The sequence below is a fragment of the Mauremys mutica genome, chromosome 26 (assembly GCF_020497125.1).
Source record: "Mauremys mutica isolate MM-2020 ecotype Southern chromosome 26, ASM2049712v1, whole genome shotgun sequence".
In the NCBI taxonomy this organism is placed as follows: Eukaryota; Metazoa; Chordata; order Testudines; family Geoemydidae; genus Mauremys; species Mauremys mutica.
The window spans coordinates 14023663-14040917 of NC_059097.1; the positions used below are offsets into that span (position 1 = coordinate 14023663).

Sequence of the window (17255 nt, forward strand, 5' to 3'; positions counted from 1 at the left end):
CGTGGGTTAAAAAAAACCCACTGCAGTGGCATGGAGTGAAATGCATCTCCATGCAGCTGAAGAAGTGGGTTTTTTTTTTACCCACGAAAGCTTATGCCCAAATAAATCGGTTAGTCTTTAAGGTGCCACCGGACTCCTAGTAATATTTTCGGCACTGTTGTGTTGCAACAGCATTTCTTTCTCAAACCACATTGTTCACACTTTTTCTTTAAATTCACACACACAGTCTGATTGGCTGAACAGCTGATACGCCACCCAAGGGCCAGGGGTGCAAATTTTCAGTCATTTGGGGCGGGGGAAAGGGTTCTTGAGAGACAAACACTCCCACACCCACACACGACCTGCTTTTAAAAGGTTGTGAGCTAGGCCTGAAATATCCAGCAAAAACCTGTCCATGTCTGGGTGAGGGAGCCTCCCCCCCACACACCCTGGAGCCTGCCTTGGGCTGGGAGGCGGATATGTCTGTGTATTTCTCAGCAGTTTGTACTGGCTGAGGCGTCACACCCTTGGGGAGGTACCCGTCACCATTACCCACACGTCGCAGATGAGGTCAGAGCGGCCGCAGAAGGTGAACACAGACAACGTTGGGCACGTTATTCAGAGATTTTAAGGCCAGAAGGGACCACTGTGCCTTAGCCTGACCTCCTGTGTCACACAGAACTTCCCACAAACTAATTCCTCGAGCATCGGTTAGGAAAAAAAAAAATCCAACTTTGCTTTAAAACGTGTCAGAGATGGAGACTCCACCACACACGTACCCCCACCCCCACCTTGAGACATTGTTCCAGTGCTTAATTACCCCCTCATTGGAAATGCACACCGTAATTCCGGGCGGCTCGCTAATACAGCAGAACCTCACTTCAATCACTTCACCGCCCGGCCTATTGAAGTGAACCTACCACAGCCACTAGCCACACGCTAGAATTTCAGGCTTGGTGCCTGGCTCAGCACAGAAATAGGGGGGTGCAGTGGATTCAGGCTTGGAGCAGTTGCCAGATTCCTACTGCATTAGTAGCCCAAAGTCACTTAAAAACTAGCCCCAAAGTAGCCCAGTCCTTTTACTGAAACAAAGTTTTTTAATAACACATTTGTCTGACCTGATCTGTCACCACTAGCATAAATGAGCTGATGCTAAGCTACAGGGGTTAAGATGAACATCCTCGTCAAGGAGGAAAGTAGTAGTAGAGAGCAAGTATGTGTATGAATTAACAAACGAAGGGGGCGGGGATGAAATTAATGATGGCTCAGAAGTAGCTGAGATACCAAACTGTTAAAAAAAAACTCAAAAAAAAATAATCAGTGGAACATAAGAACGGCCGCTCCGGGTCAGACCAAAGGTCCATCTAGCCCAGTATCTGTCTACCGACAGTGGCCAATGCCAGGTGCCCCAGAGGGAGTGAACCTAACAGGCAATGATCAAGTGATCTCTCTCCTGCCATCCATCTCCACCCTCTGACAAACAGAGGCTAGGGACACCATTCCTTACCCAGCCTGGCTAATAGCCATTGATGGACTTAGCCTCCATGAATTTATCCAGTTCCCTTTTAAACCCCGTTATAGTCCTAGCCTTCACAACCTCCTCAGGTAAGGAGTTCCACAAGTTGACTGTGCGCTGTGTGAAGAAGAACTTCCTTTTATTTGTTTTAAACCTGCTGCCTATTAATGTCATTTGGTGGCTCCTAGTTCTTGTATTATGGGAACAAGTAAATAACTTTTCCTTATCCACTTTCTCCACATCACTCATGATTTTATATACCTCTATCATATCCCCCCTTAGCTTTTCCAAGCTGAAAAGCCCTAGCCTCTTTAATCTCTCCTCATATGGGACCCGTTCCAAACTCCTAATCATTTTAGTTGCCCTTCTCTGAACTTTTTCTAATGCCAGTACAGATCTGTCACATCTTATGCACATTTAACATGCGCAATTTCAGTTTTACGCGGTTGGCAAAAACAAAAACAACAAAAAAAGAGAAAAATAACAATTTGAATACTGTACTTGTAGTGCAGGTGATTCCGCCCGCCATTCAACTCAATGTAATTTTGACTAGACGCGGTTTTCGCTTTACGCGCTGACCGCGGAACGGAACCCCCGTGTAAGATGAGACTCGCCTGTATATTTTTTTGAGCTGAGGAGACCACAGCTGTAAAAAACGATGTAATTAATCTGTAATTAATCAATGGGTGTTAGCAGCATGGATCTATAACGAACAGCTTCTTACAGTCACAGCTGACAAATTGTTCACGGTGTCTTGGGCTTATGTGCGCTGAAGGGTTTATGCACATAGTTCTGATAACTAGAAAAGGATGAAGTTGGAAAGAGGGACCTGGCGTGTCGTCGTAAAGCTTGACCAGAGTAAACATCATGGAGGGTCCTCAAGTTTGAGACTCTGCCACCCTCAGAAACGTTAACGAGTAAGTATAACGGGAGATAAGAACGGGGACCAGCTGCAGGAGAAGGTGATACCGCAGAGACACAGCTGCAGAATGGCAGCATGAGGGTCGCAGTTGCTTGTATCTGCAGGTACGAAGGACCAGCCGCTCTTCCAAAGGTATTCTGGTACTGGGAACAAGGTCCTAGAAAAGTGCAACCCCACTCCGGGGAGACTTGGTAAAAATCCAGGCATTCAGAGAGGACTCAGTGTTTCTGGGACCTGACCCAAAGGCCATTGTAGGTGTAAACGGGGGAATGGTCTTGGTATTGAGGGGAACTTCCCTGGCTTATGCATGACTTGGCTAGCGGAAGGATCTGAGTCCTCGCTCCCACTCGCTTTACCCAGAGCCCTGCCCGACCTCGAGGGCTCCCCTTCCACCCTCCTGTGTGGCAGAGTCCACGTAACCCCAACAAGGCTGGGCCCAGGATTCCTGGGGGGGGCTCAACCCCCAACCTTGTCATGGTCACTTAGGACAGGGGTGAGGGTGTCCCCACGCCGGGGGGGCTCTCTCTGCTCTGGACGCTTCCCCCACCCGCTGATCATTGCACACAGCTCAAGCAAATACAATTTATTAACCAGCCACCAATTTAAAGAATAAGGCAAAACGGGGAAGGTTAAAGGAAAACAAATAACCCCGCTTGGGGACACCACAACCAGCGTCTCTGGAGGGTAAAGGGCCGTTCACTGTCTGTGCCTCACCCGTCCGTCCCACGCTCTGGCCGTGCTGCAGGGACGCCGCGGGTCGGACATGGCTTCACGCTCTGGGTAGCAGGACCCTTCTTCCCAGCATCACCCCCGCCACTGGGGTTACGATCCCTCTCCAAGTCTGGCTTGGCTGGGGGGCATCTCCCCGCACTGGGCCTTGTGCACAGGGTCCCCCTCGCTCTCCCCAGGTGCTCACCGCACCCGGCTCCGCACTGCTCCAGCTCCAGCGCCACTCGGCCTCAGCACTGATGCTGCTGCTCTGTCTCCAGCCCCCATGGCGGCTTTTCTGGCCCCGCTGGCTCTGGTTTCTGCAGCTTTGCTCCCAGCACAGATTTGGTCCCTGGTTCTGGTCGCTCCTGTCTCCTTAACTCTGCCCTACTCCGGCCCAAGAAGCTCCAGCTCACACGGAGGACGGGACCTCCCCGGCCTCCTGACTCTCTCATTGACCTGCCTGCCCTGTCAATCAGGCTGACCTGGGCCATTGCCCTCTCCCCATCGGCCCTGGGGACTGTCAGTCTCAGGGTCCTGAGTTCTCATCCCCCCTTCCCCTTTCTTTTGGGGCTGGGAATGAGCGAACCAAAAACCCCACTCGGTTTCAGTAAGGGGCCAGGCGTCCCCTTCCCTAGGCAAAGGACAGACTCCCACAGGCAAGTGGGACCAGAATAAATGGCCACAGTGTGTAGTGAGTGGCAGTACCTCAATTCCAGGTGGGGGGAAACCGGGGCCTGCCGGGTCACGGTTGTTACTTCACCGCAGGGACAATTCCGGGGGGGGTCATTCTGCAGTGCGGCCCCTGCACCCTGACAGGCTTCCCCCTTTCTCTGTAATCATCAAGTACGGCTACAAAATCCTGGTCGGTTCCCCCCCTTCTCTCTCCCTCACAGTGTTGCTTTGTTATCTATTATGCTCAGGTTTTGCTCTCATTTCAGTTTAAAATCGCCTCCGATTTGGGATGTTCCCCCCCCCCATTTTATCTGCAGCAAATCATCCTTGTTTTGGGGGGGGGGAACGCGATGCCCTCAGCCATTCCCCGAATGGGCAGGGCGTTAGTGGGTGCAGAATAGGAGGACCCTGAGATGCGCCTGCCTCTGGGGTGGGGATTGGGTGGCCGTTCTCTGCCAGCAACAGGGCTTGGAAAGGGCACAGGATAGAGAGGAGCGCGTGTCCCCTCCATGGAGACAGCCCAGCCCCAGATTACCGTCTCGCTGCTTCCTGCTCCGTCCCTACCCAACCCAGCCCAACCCAGCCCCCCTCCTGCCACCAGCTGCCAGTGATGGTCCCAGACCCCCATGCTCCCCCGCTCCCCACTGGGCTGCATCCGCCCTCATCCCGTCCCCTATTAAAGCAGCATTGCCCAGGGCTCCTTGCGGCCGTGTGATTGTCAGCCAAGGGGGAACCGTCCCCTTCTGTTGTTTCTTGATCACATCTATATAATGCCTGTCTCTCAAATTACTGAACATTGATATTGGTGTTTTTCTCTGTGAACAAATAAATAGGTTTTCACCCCCACTTACTCCTTAATTCTAAAATAGTGACACAGCAGCCTTAAAAACATTGCCCTGTTTTTCTCTAATTATCTGTGACTGATATTATCCCCTGAGATTTTCCCCTCTAATGATATATTAACAGAGGATCTTCTCCAATGTTGCTGTTTTGTCAAATTCTTGATTATTGTTTGATATAAAGTCCTTGCACGTTTTCCCCCCATTTTCTAATTCCCAAAAATGTATATGGTGTTCCACTCAATTTTTACCTCGTTTATTAACCGAGGGTATAAAATTCCTCATACATTTCCACTTCCCTCTGATTTGGGACAACAAATCTGAAATGCCTTGGCAACAAGGGCACATCGGCATCCGCGTGTCTCTGCCACTGCATGGGCATCAGCCACTGGTGCACCTGCGTCCCTCCTGTTCTCCAGCCGTGGCACAGTTGAGGGGTGATGTCGGTGGCCTCTCCTATACATGAGGTCAGACCCAGATGACCTGCTGCTCCCTTGTGGCCGTAAATCCAGCTGTCAGGGAGAGGAGGGAGAAGCAAGAGGCTGGGGACGGAGAGGTGATGGGGAGGGACAGCCTGGCTACCTCAGGTGAGAAGCCACCTAGCATGACAGGTTTTGTGGATCCCATTCCAAGGTGCCAGTTTCTCCCCATTCGCTGTCCAGGAGCCTAGGCGTCGATCTCTCTGGTGGCACAGGTCTCTGTTAGGAACCAGACACAGACCTGAATCGGACTCTCTGTAAGCTACACCAGGCAGAGTTTCTGTTAAAAAAAATAGTTATTTTTCTTCAGCTCTCTCATGTGCAACACGGATTTCATTTTACACTCCTTTGCAGCACCTACCGAGGGTTAGTTCAACACAAATGTTGCTTCTATTTCCTCCACATTTGCATAGTTAGGGACAATGTTTCACCAATCAAAATCTTAGCTAGGAGATATCTGCAGGCATAACCTCCTGTAGGCCCTGGCTCATAACTGCTTTGGGAACCAACTGCGTGAGCGTATTGCAAAACTCCACGCCACATATCGTGGTACTTTCTCCTCGGGTCACCTGAGATAATATCGGCCTAACGAACTGAACAATACGGTGGTCGCATGCAGCTCCTTCAGTACCTTGTAGAATTTGGAGTGGGTTATTGTTCAGCATTTCATAGTGGAGAATTAAAAACACGAATGTTTCCTTGGTAGCATGTCCTAGTGGAGCACTCTCCCGTGTTGACCGAACTGCATCAGAATCTCCAGAGTTGACCGAACTGTCATCATGGAGGGGTGCCGGAAATGCAAGAATAAAATAAATGACTATTTTTGCCGGATAGCCGGTGGTCTCAAAGTCCCCAATAAATCTGAGCTACATTCTCTCAAACAAAACTAGCGCCCCACTATGTAACCAAACGGCCTTTAGGAAAGGGAGAAAAATCCACAACACCGAGAGGAATAAGACACTTTCAGTTTTAGATAAAGTAAAATTCCAGAGCAGATTATATCTGATGACTCACAGTCAGGACAACGGGTTCACGTTGTGTTCTTCTCGGATATGTTCAAAGGTGCTTTGTTCAGCACCGTCTCCTTTTATTGCGTCATGTTATTTAGGGAAGTTTTAGCTTTATCATAGTGGTGGGAGGAGGGGAAAAACAGCCAAACTTCTAATCTGCAAACAATCCATACTCAGCAGGAAAAAGCCCAGAAGCTGCTTTGCAAAAGGACGGAGAGCGGCATTTAAACTCTTAATGATCAAACTGTGTTTTGGATACACACTGATTCCTCGTCCGGGTCTGGGACACTTTCCGCTCCAGTCCTGATGAGTCTGATTTAGGATCAAGGAAATCAAAGAGTGAGCTGAGAACACCTCATCGCGTGACCCTTTGGGAGGTGGAGAGTTTGAAGGTGGAAAAGATCAATTCTACACGGCTCGGACAGAGAGTAACTCCGATGGGATGGTGGGGAATCAGGGAATCCCCCCATCTCCTCCAGCACCACAGAAGCTGAATTGACACTTTCCCCCCAGCCGGCCCAGGCTCCTTGTTATAGTTAAATACATTTTAAATGAGGATAAAGTTACCAAACCCCTAACTGCTATTCATCCCAACTCAGAGCCACGTGACAACAACTGGGAATGAGACGATCGGTCCCCCAAAAAAGGGGACCCGGTGACTTTAACAATTGCTTTGCAGTGGGAGGAGGAGTCTAAATGTGATGCTTAAGGTCTGTTGAGATTAGGAGAATGACAGAGGTTAGGTCAGGTCATGAGGAAACATTCCCTATAACCTGGGCATCGAGACATGGGTCAGGACTTTCCTGCAAGAATAGCTGAGCTAGCGAATGCCTCGAGAATCACAGTGGAAATGAATATTTTACCTCCATGTAGCTAGCTGAGATAACCCCCGTTCAGGGCCGCCCGAGGGGAGTGTGGGGGGGGAGCAAATGGGGCAATTTGCCCCGGGCCCCGCAGGGGCCCCCACGAGAATATAGTATTCTATAGTATTGTAACTTTTTTTTAATGGAAGGGGGCCCCCAAAATTGCTTTGCCCCAGGCCCCCTGAATCCTCTGGGCAGCCCTGCCCCCGTTTCCCCCATCTGTGTCTGAAGGACATTCCTGGCAGGCGGGGGGTACAGTCCCACTATCGCTAGAACAATGGAGTAGGTAGAAAGGACCTTGGGCTTCACTCAAAAGAAGGCCGAGCTACAAAAGGCAGAAGTTGGCAACTCCCCTGGGGCACCTGCAGGACCACGGTGAAGCAAAGGGTGCAAACAGCTTTGAGGCTCACTCTATGGGAATTAGCACAAGAAAAAAAAAATCTTTCCACAGCCATAGACAAGGTCTTAATTACGGTTATTGCCCCGGCAGATTCTCTGGTGGTAAGTAAGGGCTGAGCTCTGATGGAAGTTTTTCCTACACTCACGGCACTCATAGGGTCTCTCACCCGTGTGGATCCTCTGATGTGTAATTAGGGCCGAGTTACGTGCGAAGTTTTTCCCACACTCGCTGCATTCATAGGGTCTCTCTCCGCTGTGGATTCTCTGATGGGCGATCAGGGCTGATTTGTCCGTGAAGCTTTTCCCGCAGTCACAGCATCCGTAGGGTCTCTCCCCTCTGTGTATTCGCTGATGTGCGATAAGCGCTGAGCTCTGAGTGAAGCTTTTCCCGCACTCGCGGCATTCGTAGGGTCTCTCCCCGGTGTGGATCCTCTGATGCGTGACAAGGACTGATCTCTTAGTGAAGCTTTTCCCGCACTCGCTGCATTTATAGGGTCTTTCTCCTGTGTGGACTCTCTGATGTATAAGAAGGTCTGAGCTTTCAGTGAAGCTTTTCCCGCACTCATGGCATTCGTACGGTCTCTCCCCCGCATGGATTCTCTGATGCCTTATAAGGGCTGAGCTCCGAGGGAAGTTTTTCCCGCATTCGCCGCATTCGTAGGGTCTCTCTCCCCTGTGGATTCTCTCATGAATAGTAAGGTTTGAGCTCTGAGTGAAGCTTTTCCCGCACTCGCTGCATTCATATGGTCTCTCCCCCGTGTGGATCCTCTGATGCGTAATAAGGGCTGAGCTGTTACTGAAGTTTTTCCCGCACTCGCAGCATCCATAGGGTCTCTCCCCTGTGTGGATTCGCTGATGTATCAGAAGGGCTGAACTCTGAGCAAAGCGTTTCCCGCACTCGCAGCACTCATAGGGCCTTTCTCCCGTGTGAATTCTCTGATGTGTAACGAAGGCTGAGCTCTGAGTGAAGGTTTTCCCGCACTCACCGCATTCATAGGGTTTCTCTCCCGTCTGGATTCCCTCATGGTTAATAAGGTCTGAGCATCTACTGACGTTTATCCCACACTCGGTGCCCGTGTTGTTTCTCTTTCCCCTGAGGATTCTCGGCTGGGCTGGGGTTCCCTTGACATCTTTGTGAGTTTCCCAACAATTAATGGATTTACCCACTTTTTCCTCTGTCTGGTTTCCCGGCTGCTGCTCTGGCCTTTGCTGATGCCTATAACCGTCTCCCTGCTCACAACTCCCAGGCACATTCCCTTTGGCGCGTCGTGATAATGGCCTGTGCTGTTCCACTTGCTCAGTATCTTCCTCTTTCGGATTCTGCTCTCTCATCTCACTCACCGTCCCATCACCTGCTGGGAGAGAGAGGGAAACCTCAGAAACAGGAATGGAAAAGAGAGAGTCTGTGCTGGAGAGGTAGAAAAAAAATCAGGAACTGAATTTCCCCAAACTCTTTCCCACGGGGAGTCAGGAGAGGATCAATTCTGCCGCCACATCCCACCCAAAAACTCCTGGGAGAAGGGAGGTCAGGGCAGGAGCTACTGCCAGGTGTCAGTCAGGGTGGGTGGGGAGCCAGGAGTGGGATTGGCTGTGAGCGTATGACACCTGCTGGACACGGAGAGCTCACAAGGTCTCTGTGGGGAATCCCAGCTGTTTCCTTCAGGCACGGACAGTTTCTGAGTTTGTTTAATGATGCCTCACCAGCGCAGATGCTCTCTCTTTCCTCCGAGCCCTGGCGATCTGGGACCCACGGCTCTTCCCCTCGTTCCAGCTGGGAGCTCACGTCAGGGCTGGATACCGGAAACCCTGCTCGGGAAGATCAGGAGAATTCATTTGTCACCCCAAAAAAAAAAAAAAAAGGGTGCCCCAGAGCACCCACAGAGTCAGCGCCTGTGCTGAGAGGTGCAGGACGCACTTTCTATGGGGGATTTAACTACTTCCACCTCTGTCAGGCGCACACACCAGGCAGACGCTCGTCACCAACGGGGCTCCTGGAACACAGAGACGGTAACTCCATGTCCCGCAGAGCGACGGTCCCCTGCAAACGCTTCTTGCTGATCGCAGAGGCCCAGAGAGAAGGAGAGAGAGAGAGAGAGAGGGAAGCTGGGACTGGCGAGCGTGGGCTGGTGGGCTGCAGCGTAGCGAGGAATAGGAGGCAGCGGGGATGACACTGAATGCAGGCTGTCAGGAGCAGTAGATGTCAGGAGAGGTGTCATGGAGGTGGGGGGTATGAACATGGAAGGCTGGAGAATTTAGGACCAACAGACTCTAATGCCCCTAGAAAAGGAGAATGTGCAAAGTAAGAATCAGGCCAGGTGACTTCGGGAGGGACGGACTCCAGGAGCCTGCTGGGAAGAGGGTTTGTGGCTGCTGCAGACAGGAAGGGAGTCTCTGTGTCTCAAGAAGTCTCACTACCAACCCAGGACATCGCCAGGGACACACGCGCACACTTGTGCCGGGGAAGGGGTCGCGTTGTGGCTGGGAGGAACGTAAGGACTCAGAAATGGTGCAGCTCTGTCACACTGAGGAACACTGAACGCGGACTGGGCTATTGGGGTGTTTATGGGGGTCGGAATAATGTGGTTTAGTTTAATGGGGCTCTGACAAAGTGGGGGATTTTTTGTAATATTTGTATGACTCCTGCTCGTGCGGCATTTCCCCCAATGTGTTGCATTGCTCCCTCGTGGTTAGAAAAGGGCTGTTTCCTCTCAGGGCAGGCGAAGAGACAGACATGGGTCTCTTCTGTCTGTTCTTTAGGTTCCGTATCAACGGCGCTTTTGAGAATACCCTGGTAGCTCGAATTGCCCAGACGCTGGCACATTGCAAACAATGAGCAAGGAGGATATGGATTTCCCCACCGCTGAGCAGGGAGGCTGGGACCGAACGCACCCCTGGATTCACACCCCACGCACTATTGTAAAAATCTTTGTGCAAATTACGCCTTGGGAGGGATCATTTGCAAAGTCATAACTTGCTGCTCGGTATTGTCCTGAGATAAGGTGTGTGGCAACTTTATAGGTGAAGTTGTAACATTTCCCCGCCGGAATGTTATTACCACATGTTCCAAAAGCCACAGCCCTGCCCAAACTGAGGTTAGCAAACTGGTCTGTCCTAAATAAAGGAACGCGTGCTCTGCTTCGTTTGGATTTAAGGAGTAAACGGAGTCGTCAAGCAGGAAGGGACACAAAGGAAGCTCAGATAGGTGAGGAAAAAGCAGGGGGAGCATCCTTCTTCCACAAAGGCTTTTTGTCTTCTGGTAGCCAGCTTTTCAGGCAGGGAGCCTGAAACAAGAACCCGAGTTCTTCCTGCACGTAGGACGGAAGAATCCCATGCGCTGCTACAGGCTGGGGACCGACTGGCTAAGCAGCAGTTCTACAGAAAAGGACCTGGGGGTTACAGTGGATGAGAAGCTGGATATGAGTCAACAGTGTGCCCTTGTTGCCAAGAAGGCCAACGGCATTATTGGGCTGCATTAGTAGGGGCATTGCCAGCAGATCGAGGGAAGTGATTATTCCCCTCTATTCGGCACTGGTGAGGCCACACCTGGAGTGTTGTGTCCAGTTTTGGTCCCCCCACTACAGAAGGGATGTGGACAAATTGGAAAGAGTCCAGCAGAGGTCAACAAAAATGATTAGGGGGCTGGAGCACATGACTTATGAGGAGAGGCTGAGGGAACTGGGATTGTTTAGTCTGCAGAAGAGAAGAATGAGGCGGGATTTGATAGCTGCTTTCAACTACCTGAAGGGGGGTCCAGAGAGGAAGGAGCTTGGCTGTTCTCAGTGGTGGCAGATGACAGAACAAGGAGCAATGGTCTCAAGTTGCAATGGGGGAGGTCTAGGCTGGATATTAGGAAACACTATTTCACTAGGAGGGTGGTGAAGCACTGGAATGGGTTCCCTAGGGAGGTGGTGGAATATCCTTCCTTAGAGGGTTTTAAGGTCAGGCTTGACAAAGTCCTGGCTGGGATGATTTAGTTGGAGTTGGTCCTGCTTTGAGCAGGGGGTTGGACTAGATACCTCCTGAGGTCCCTTCCAACCCTGAGATTCTATGATTCTATTAATCTTTCTTGGTAACCTATTCCAGTAGTTAATGATTCTTATAGTTGGAAAGTTTTTCCTACTAGCCAACCCAAACCTCCCTTGCTGCAGATCAAGCCAATTCCTCCTTGTCCTAACCCAGTGGACGTGGAGAACCAATGATCACTGTCCCCCTTCATAACAGTTTTTAACATAGTTGAGGACCATTATCAGGTCTTTTCCCAAGATTAAACATTCCTGGTTCTTTCACAGGTCACATATGCGGTAGCTTAATAGATGTTTTCTTCTGCGTTCGCGCTTGTCAAGGTCAGAGTAAACGATGTTGCTGCGACTGAGGCAGGAGATGATGAGTGCCCTGAACAAGAATTTCAGCTCCGTGGATGGTTAGGACTGGCCATAGTTTAGGGACATTCAGCAGAAAGAAAATCCAAGATGTAGACAGGTCATGAGAACACGGGGAGGGGTCTGTGTCAAAGATACGGGCCTGCGTGGCAGTGATGCTTTCCACAACGAAAGAGAAAAAAAAGAGATGGTGAGACGGCTGGGGGAATATTAAGAGCTCTGTTTTAGCCATTTTAACTGTTGAGTGTGAGCTGATGGACAGGCTTTTAAAAGGAGAGGTTAGAGAGACCGGCTGGGATTTCAGTTTGGACAGAAGGAGACGGGTCTGGAGTAGAGAGGTAGATCCGTTGAGTCCCCAGCTGTATGTGTGTTTGTGGACGAGATTACCCAGAGATCAGGTGTAGCGGAAGAACAGGAGGGGACCAAGGACAGCGTAGTATCCTGTATCAGAGGCCTGGTGTGAGGCCTGAGGCCTGACCTAAAGTAGTGGTCAGGCCCTGCTCATATAAAGCGAAGTTAGTAAACGTCAGGCTGTGAACAGCCATCGGGCTCTGCCTGCTGGCAGGATCACAGAACCTGGCAAGAACAGGGTGTTTGCAGTGACTCATCTACTCTCAGTCTTTATTCAGGCCTAATGTGATGCTGTCCCGTTTGCAAATAAATTCTAGTTCTGCAGTTTCTCGCTGGAGTCTGTTTTTGAGCGCTGGCCGGGGGCAGGCAGCTTCTGTTCTTTATGCCAGACCTGAACCCAACTTTTGCCTTTGCCAAGAGACGATGTTAGACTTTGCGCTGTTCTGCTCCTGGGCTCTGTTCCCAGAGTGTCCTGGGGCAGGGCAGAGTACAGGATACTGGCGTGTGCGTCACTGGCATGTTGGGGTGATGCGGAAACAGGGCAGAGTTAAGGTTACATCGCAGGATGTGGTGAACCTTAACTAGTCACTTCCCCTTCTAGGAACCGAGGGGACGGGAATCCTTACCCAGCGAGGTCACCGTCTCGTAGTTCTCCTGCATGACATCCCTGTAGAGGGCTCTCTGAGCGGGGTCCAGCAGAGCCCACTCCTCCCTGGTGAAATACACAGCCACCTCCTCGAAGGTCACCGGCCCCTGAAAGAGCAAGAGTCCAACACTCCGTACCTGCTGCCCCACTCACAGCCCCACTATTCACCGGGGAGGAGGGCCAACCACACGGACGCTCAGGGAGACGGGCAGGCAATCCCACTGGGACACTGCACCCCGTATTCTTCACAGGGATATTGTATGATATAACTATATCATAATTAGGATGAATTTAATGCAAGCCCCTGTCCCAGGCTTAGCCCGGAGCCCTCTCCCATACTCCAAACCCCTCGGCCCGCACCCCAATCCCCTGCCTCAGCCCGGTGAAAGTGAGTACGGGTGGGGGGAGCGAGCGACGGAAGGAGGGGGTGTGGAGTGGTGGGGACGGGGTCTCGGAAAAGGGGCAGGGCGTGGCCTTGGGGAAGGGGGCGGGGCAAGGGTGTTTGGGTTCGTGTGTTTAGACAGTTGGCAACCCTTAGCTGTTGCTCCTGGAATATTTTCTCCCTGAGGAACTGCCGCCTCTGCTAAACACCTTTCCCCCTTCGATAGGGGCCCTACCGACCAGCTCTCTGGGGGCGCTGAACTCTGCTTGGTGGAAGTCCATTGCCCTTATTCTCCTGCTTTCTCTCCTTCCTTTCCTTACAGTCATGACATCTGCCATTTCACGGTCACTTTCACCCAAACTGCCTTCCACCTCCAGATTCACACCCAGGGCCCTACCAAATTCACCCTCCATTTTGGTCAATTTCACGGTCAGGGGATTTTAAAAATTGTCCATCTCATGATTTCAGATCTTTAAATCTGAAGTGTCCCCGTGGTGTCTCTCTCGGGGTCCTGACCCCAAAAGGGTTGGGGAGGGGGTCACAATGTTACTGTAGGGGGGTCGTGGTATTGCCACCCTTACTTCTGCGCTGCTGCTGACGACGCTGCGGCCTTCAGAGCTGGGTGGCCAGGGAGCCGCGGCTGCTGGCCGGGAGCCCGGCTCTGAAGGCAGCACAGCTGCCAGCAGCAGCGCAGAAGTAAGGCTGGCGTGGTATTGCCACCCTTGATTCTGCACGGCTGCCTTCAGAACTGGGCCCTCTCTGGCTCAGCAGCGGCCACCCTCTGGCCGCCCAGCTCTGAAGGCCGCAGCGCAGAAGTGAGGGTGTTGCGGTGAGGTAACCGCACCTGGGTGTGTCCCTACCTGGGTGAATGCTGGAGAAAGTGCAGCCCAGGGAGGGCTTTGCGGCTTGTCACAGAAGTACAGCCCAGGCTGGTCAGGGTGGATTTCCAGGTGGCACCCCAGGGGGAACCTGCTACGCTCACCCTCACCTGGCTCAGGTGGCATCGGGGTGAGGGGAGAGAGAGAGAGAGAGAGAGAGAGAGAGAGAGCCCCACCCCTCTGTGACCTCACACTCCCTATGATGTTATGAACACAGGCCAATGAGTGTGACTATGACGTAACTGGAATACGCTTCATGCGAAAGGTCTCTTGTAAGGTATCATTACAAAGCTTATAATCGACTGAGTAAAACTATTTCCCCAGGCTTATCTGCCCTCCTCCCCGCCCCAGTTCCTTACATCTCCTTCTCAAGTGCTGGAAATGGGCTGATAATAGCTCACCTGAACTGATCACTCTCCTTAGAGTGTGCAGGGTAACACCCATTGTGTCATGTGCTCTGTGTCTATATCTATATCTTCCTATTGCATTTTCCACTGCATGCGTCCGATGAAGTGGGCTGTAGCCCACGAAAGCTTATGCTCAAATAAATTGGTTAGTCTCTAAGGTGCCACAAGGACGCCTGTTCTTTTTGTGGATACAGACTAACACGGGTGCTACTCTGAAATCTACCGAGTGTGATCATCCTATTTATATGAATGTATCTTTCTTGTATCTGAAACTAGGCATATGAAATATAACCCTGGGGGCCTATTGTAATTGTGCAAAGTGGGGGCCGTTAATGTTGCTTCGGCATCTTGATGGCTCCCATTAACCAGGACGTTGGCTGCGGATGGGCCTTCATTGCAACCTCTGACTAGAAGGGTCATGCTCCAGCACGGGGATTGTCAGACCGTTTTCTAGCCCTGTCCAGAAGGTTTGTTTCCTGTTCCACAATAGTGCCATTTCCTCCCTCGATCCCCATGGGGCTGCCCCTAGAATCTAGACCCCAAGTTCCAGCAGGGTTTGTCCCCCTCCCTCTCTCCCACCTCCAGACCAAACTCCTCAGACGCTCCCACCTCCTAGTTGTTTACTGCCCCTCTCCCTCCAAAAACAACCCACCGGCAACTCCCCCGTGATCCCTACCTGAACGGGCTCCACCGCAGCCATTTCCCTGCCCTGTCCCACGGGAGGCTGGGATGAACTGAAAGAAAACATGGGTGTTATTCTGCAGCCGGCCAGGGTAACTGGAGAGATTTCAGAACAGGCTTTAGTTCATTTAGTTCAATCTGATGAGGTTCAACAAGGACAAGTGCAGAGTCCTGCATGTAGGACGGAAGAATCCCATGCACTGCTACAGACTAGGGACCGAATGGCTGGGCAGCAGTTCTGCAGAAAAGGACCTAGGGGTTACGGTGGACGAGAAGCTGGATATGAGTCAGCAGTGTGCCCTTGTTGCCAAGAAGGCTAATGGCATTTTGGGCTGTATAAGTAGGGGCATTTCCAGCAGATCGAGGGACGTGATCATTCCCCTCTATTCGGCACTGGTGAGGCCTCATCTGGAGACTGTGTCCAGTTTTGGGCCCCACACTACAAGAAGGATGTGGATAAATTGGAGAAAGTCCAGCGGAGGGCAACAAAAATGATTAGGGGGCTGGAGCACATGACTTATGAGGAGAGGCTGAGGGAACTGGGATTGTTTAGCCTGCAGAAGAGAAGAATGAGGGGGGATTTGATAGCTGCTTTCAACTACCTGAAAGGGGGTTCCACAGAGGATGGAGCTCAGCAGTTCTCAGTGGTGGCAGATGACAGAACAGGGAGCAATGGTCTCAAGTTGCAGTGGGGGAGGTCTAGGTTGGATATTAGGAAACACTATTTCACTAGGAGGCTGGTGAAGCACTGGAATGGGTTACCTAGGGAGGTGGTGGAATCTCCTTCCTTAGAGGTTTTTAAGGTCAGGCTTGACAAAGCCCTGGCTGGGATGATTTAGTTGGGGATTGGTCCTGCTTTGAGCAGGGGGTTGGACTAGATACCTCCTGAGGTCCCTTCCAACCCTGAGAGTCTGAGGGGTCAGTGCTGGGTCTGGTACCATTCAAAATTTTCATGAATGACTTGGACAATGGATTGGATGCTTATAAAAACTGCAGCTAACACCAAGCTGGGCGGGGTTGGGAGTTCTTTGTGGGGCAGGATTAGGATTCAAAATGATGTTGACACATTGGAGAACTGGTCTGAAGTCAACATGATGCAATTCAGTAAAGAGAAGTGGAAACTGCTACAAATGCGCAGCTACAAAATGGGGAACAACTGACGAGGCTGAAAAGGCTCCGGGGGTTATGGTGGCTCACAAATTAAAACTAGGTCGAACAGACGACTGTGGCAAAAAAGGCTACTTCAGTATTGGAATAGGTTACCAAGGGAGGCTGTGAAATCCTCACCACTGGAGGTTTTTAAGAGCAGGTTGGACACACAAGGTTTCCTTGATCCTGCCTCAGTGCAGGGGGCTGGAGGAATAGGTGACCTCTCGAGGTTAATTCCAACCCCACATTTCTATGATTCTGCGCTGGGAAAATGCTTGGTCACTTGATTACAGAACAGTCCCAAACCCTCTCACCAGGACTGTAAAATTGAGGGTTGTAGCCTATGGCTGGAGAATTGCTAATAAGAAAGCGGTCGGGGGGGAGGGAAAGTGATCCAGGAAACTTCAGGCCTGTGAGTTTGAGCTCAACCTTGGAACAAATTTTGAGATAAGGACATAGAGGTAAGTGGTAATTGGGATAAAATACAACAGGGTTTTATGAAAGATAGATCATGCCAGACCAAACTGATCTCCCTCTTGGAGAAGGTAACTGATTTTTTAGACAAAGGAAATGCAGTGGATCTAATCTACCTGGATGTCAGTAAGGCATCTGATACAGTTCCACATGGGAAACTATTCAGTGTAATAAGAGGAGGCCCTGAGATATAAACCTTGGTATCAGAGGCCTGGTATGAGGCCTGAGGCCTGAACTAAAGTAATGGTCAAGACTTTGCTCACATAAAGCAAAGTGAAGCTGTGAGCCAGAGGCAGGCCCTGCTCACGGACGCTGGCAAGGAAAGGGCCGATGCTGCAAAGAGATACGTATCTAAAAGGTACTGGACACTAGACAGCAGAACATTCGCACACTCGTACACGCCACACAGATAACAAGGAACAGGCCGACCCATCCCAATGACAGGGCCAAAAGGGGAATATGATGGATAGAGTTGTTTTGTTCAAACCAACATGTACAAGGTGAGAGGCGGCACCTTA

General features: G+C 51.1%; 1 protein-coding gene across 3 annotated transcripts in view; it reads right to left on the reverse strand.

Moving 5' to 3' along the window:
* Window positions 1–4463: 4463 nt before the first annotated feature.
* Window positions 4464–17255, reverse strand: part of LOC123356642 (zinc finger protein 850-like) — a 56981-nt gene continuing 44189 nt past the window's right edge. The window contains exons 1-3 of one of the 3 annotated variants that reach the window (XM_045000019.1): window positions 12747–12801; window positions 9092–9196; window positions 4464–8742 (exon numbers count right to left, since the gene is read on the reverse strand). In XM_045000019.1, the coding sequence (XP_044855954.1) occupies window positions 7457–8742; window positions 9092–9196; window positions 12747–12780 (1425 nt within the window). In that variant the 5' untranslated portion in view covers window positions 12781–12801 and the 3' untranslated portion in view covers window positions 4464–7456. Of the gene's footprint in view, window positions 8746–9091; window positions 9197–12746; window positions 12802–17255 lie in introns of those variants that run through there. The other 2 variants (XM_045000018.1, XM_045000020.1) reach the window with 2 other exon arrangements.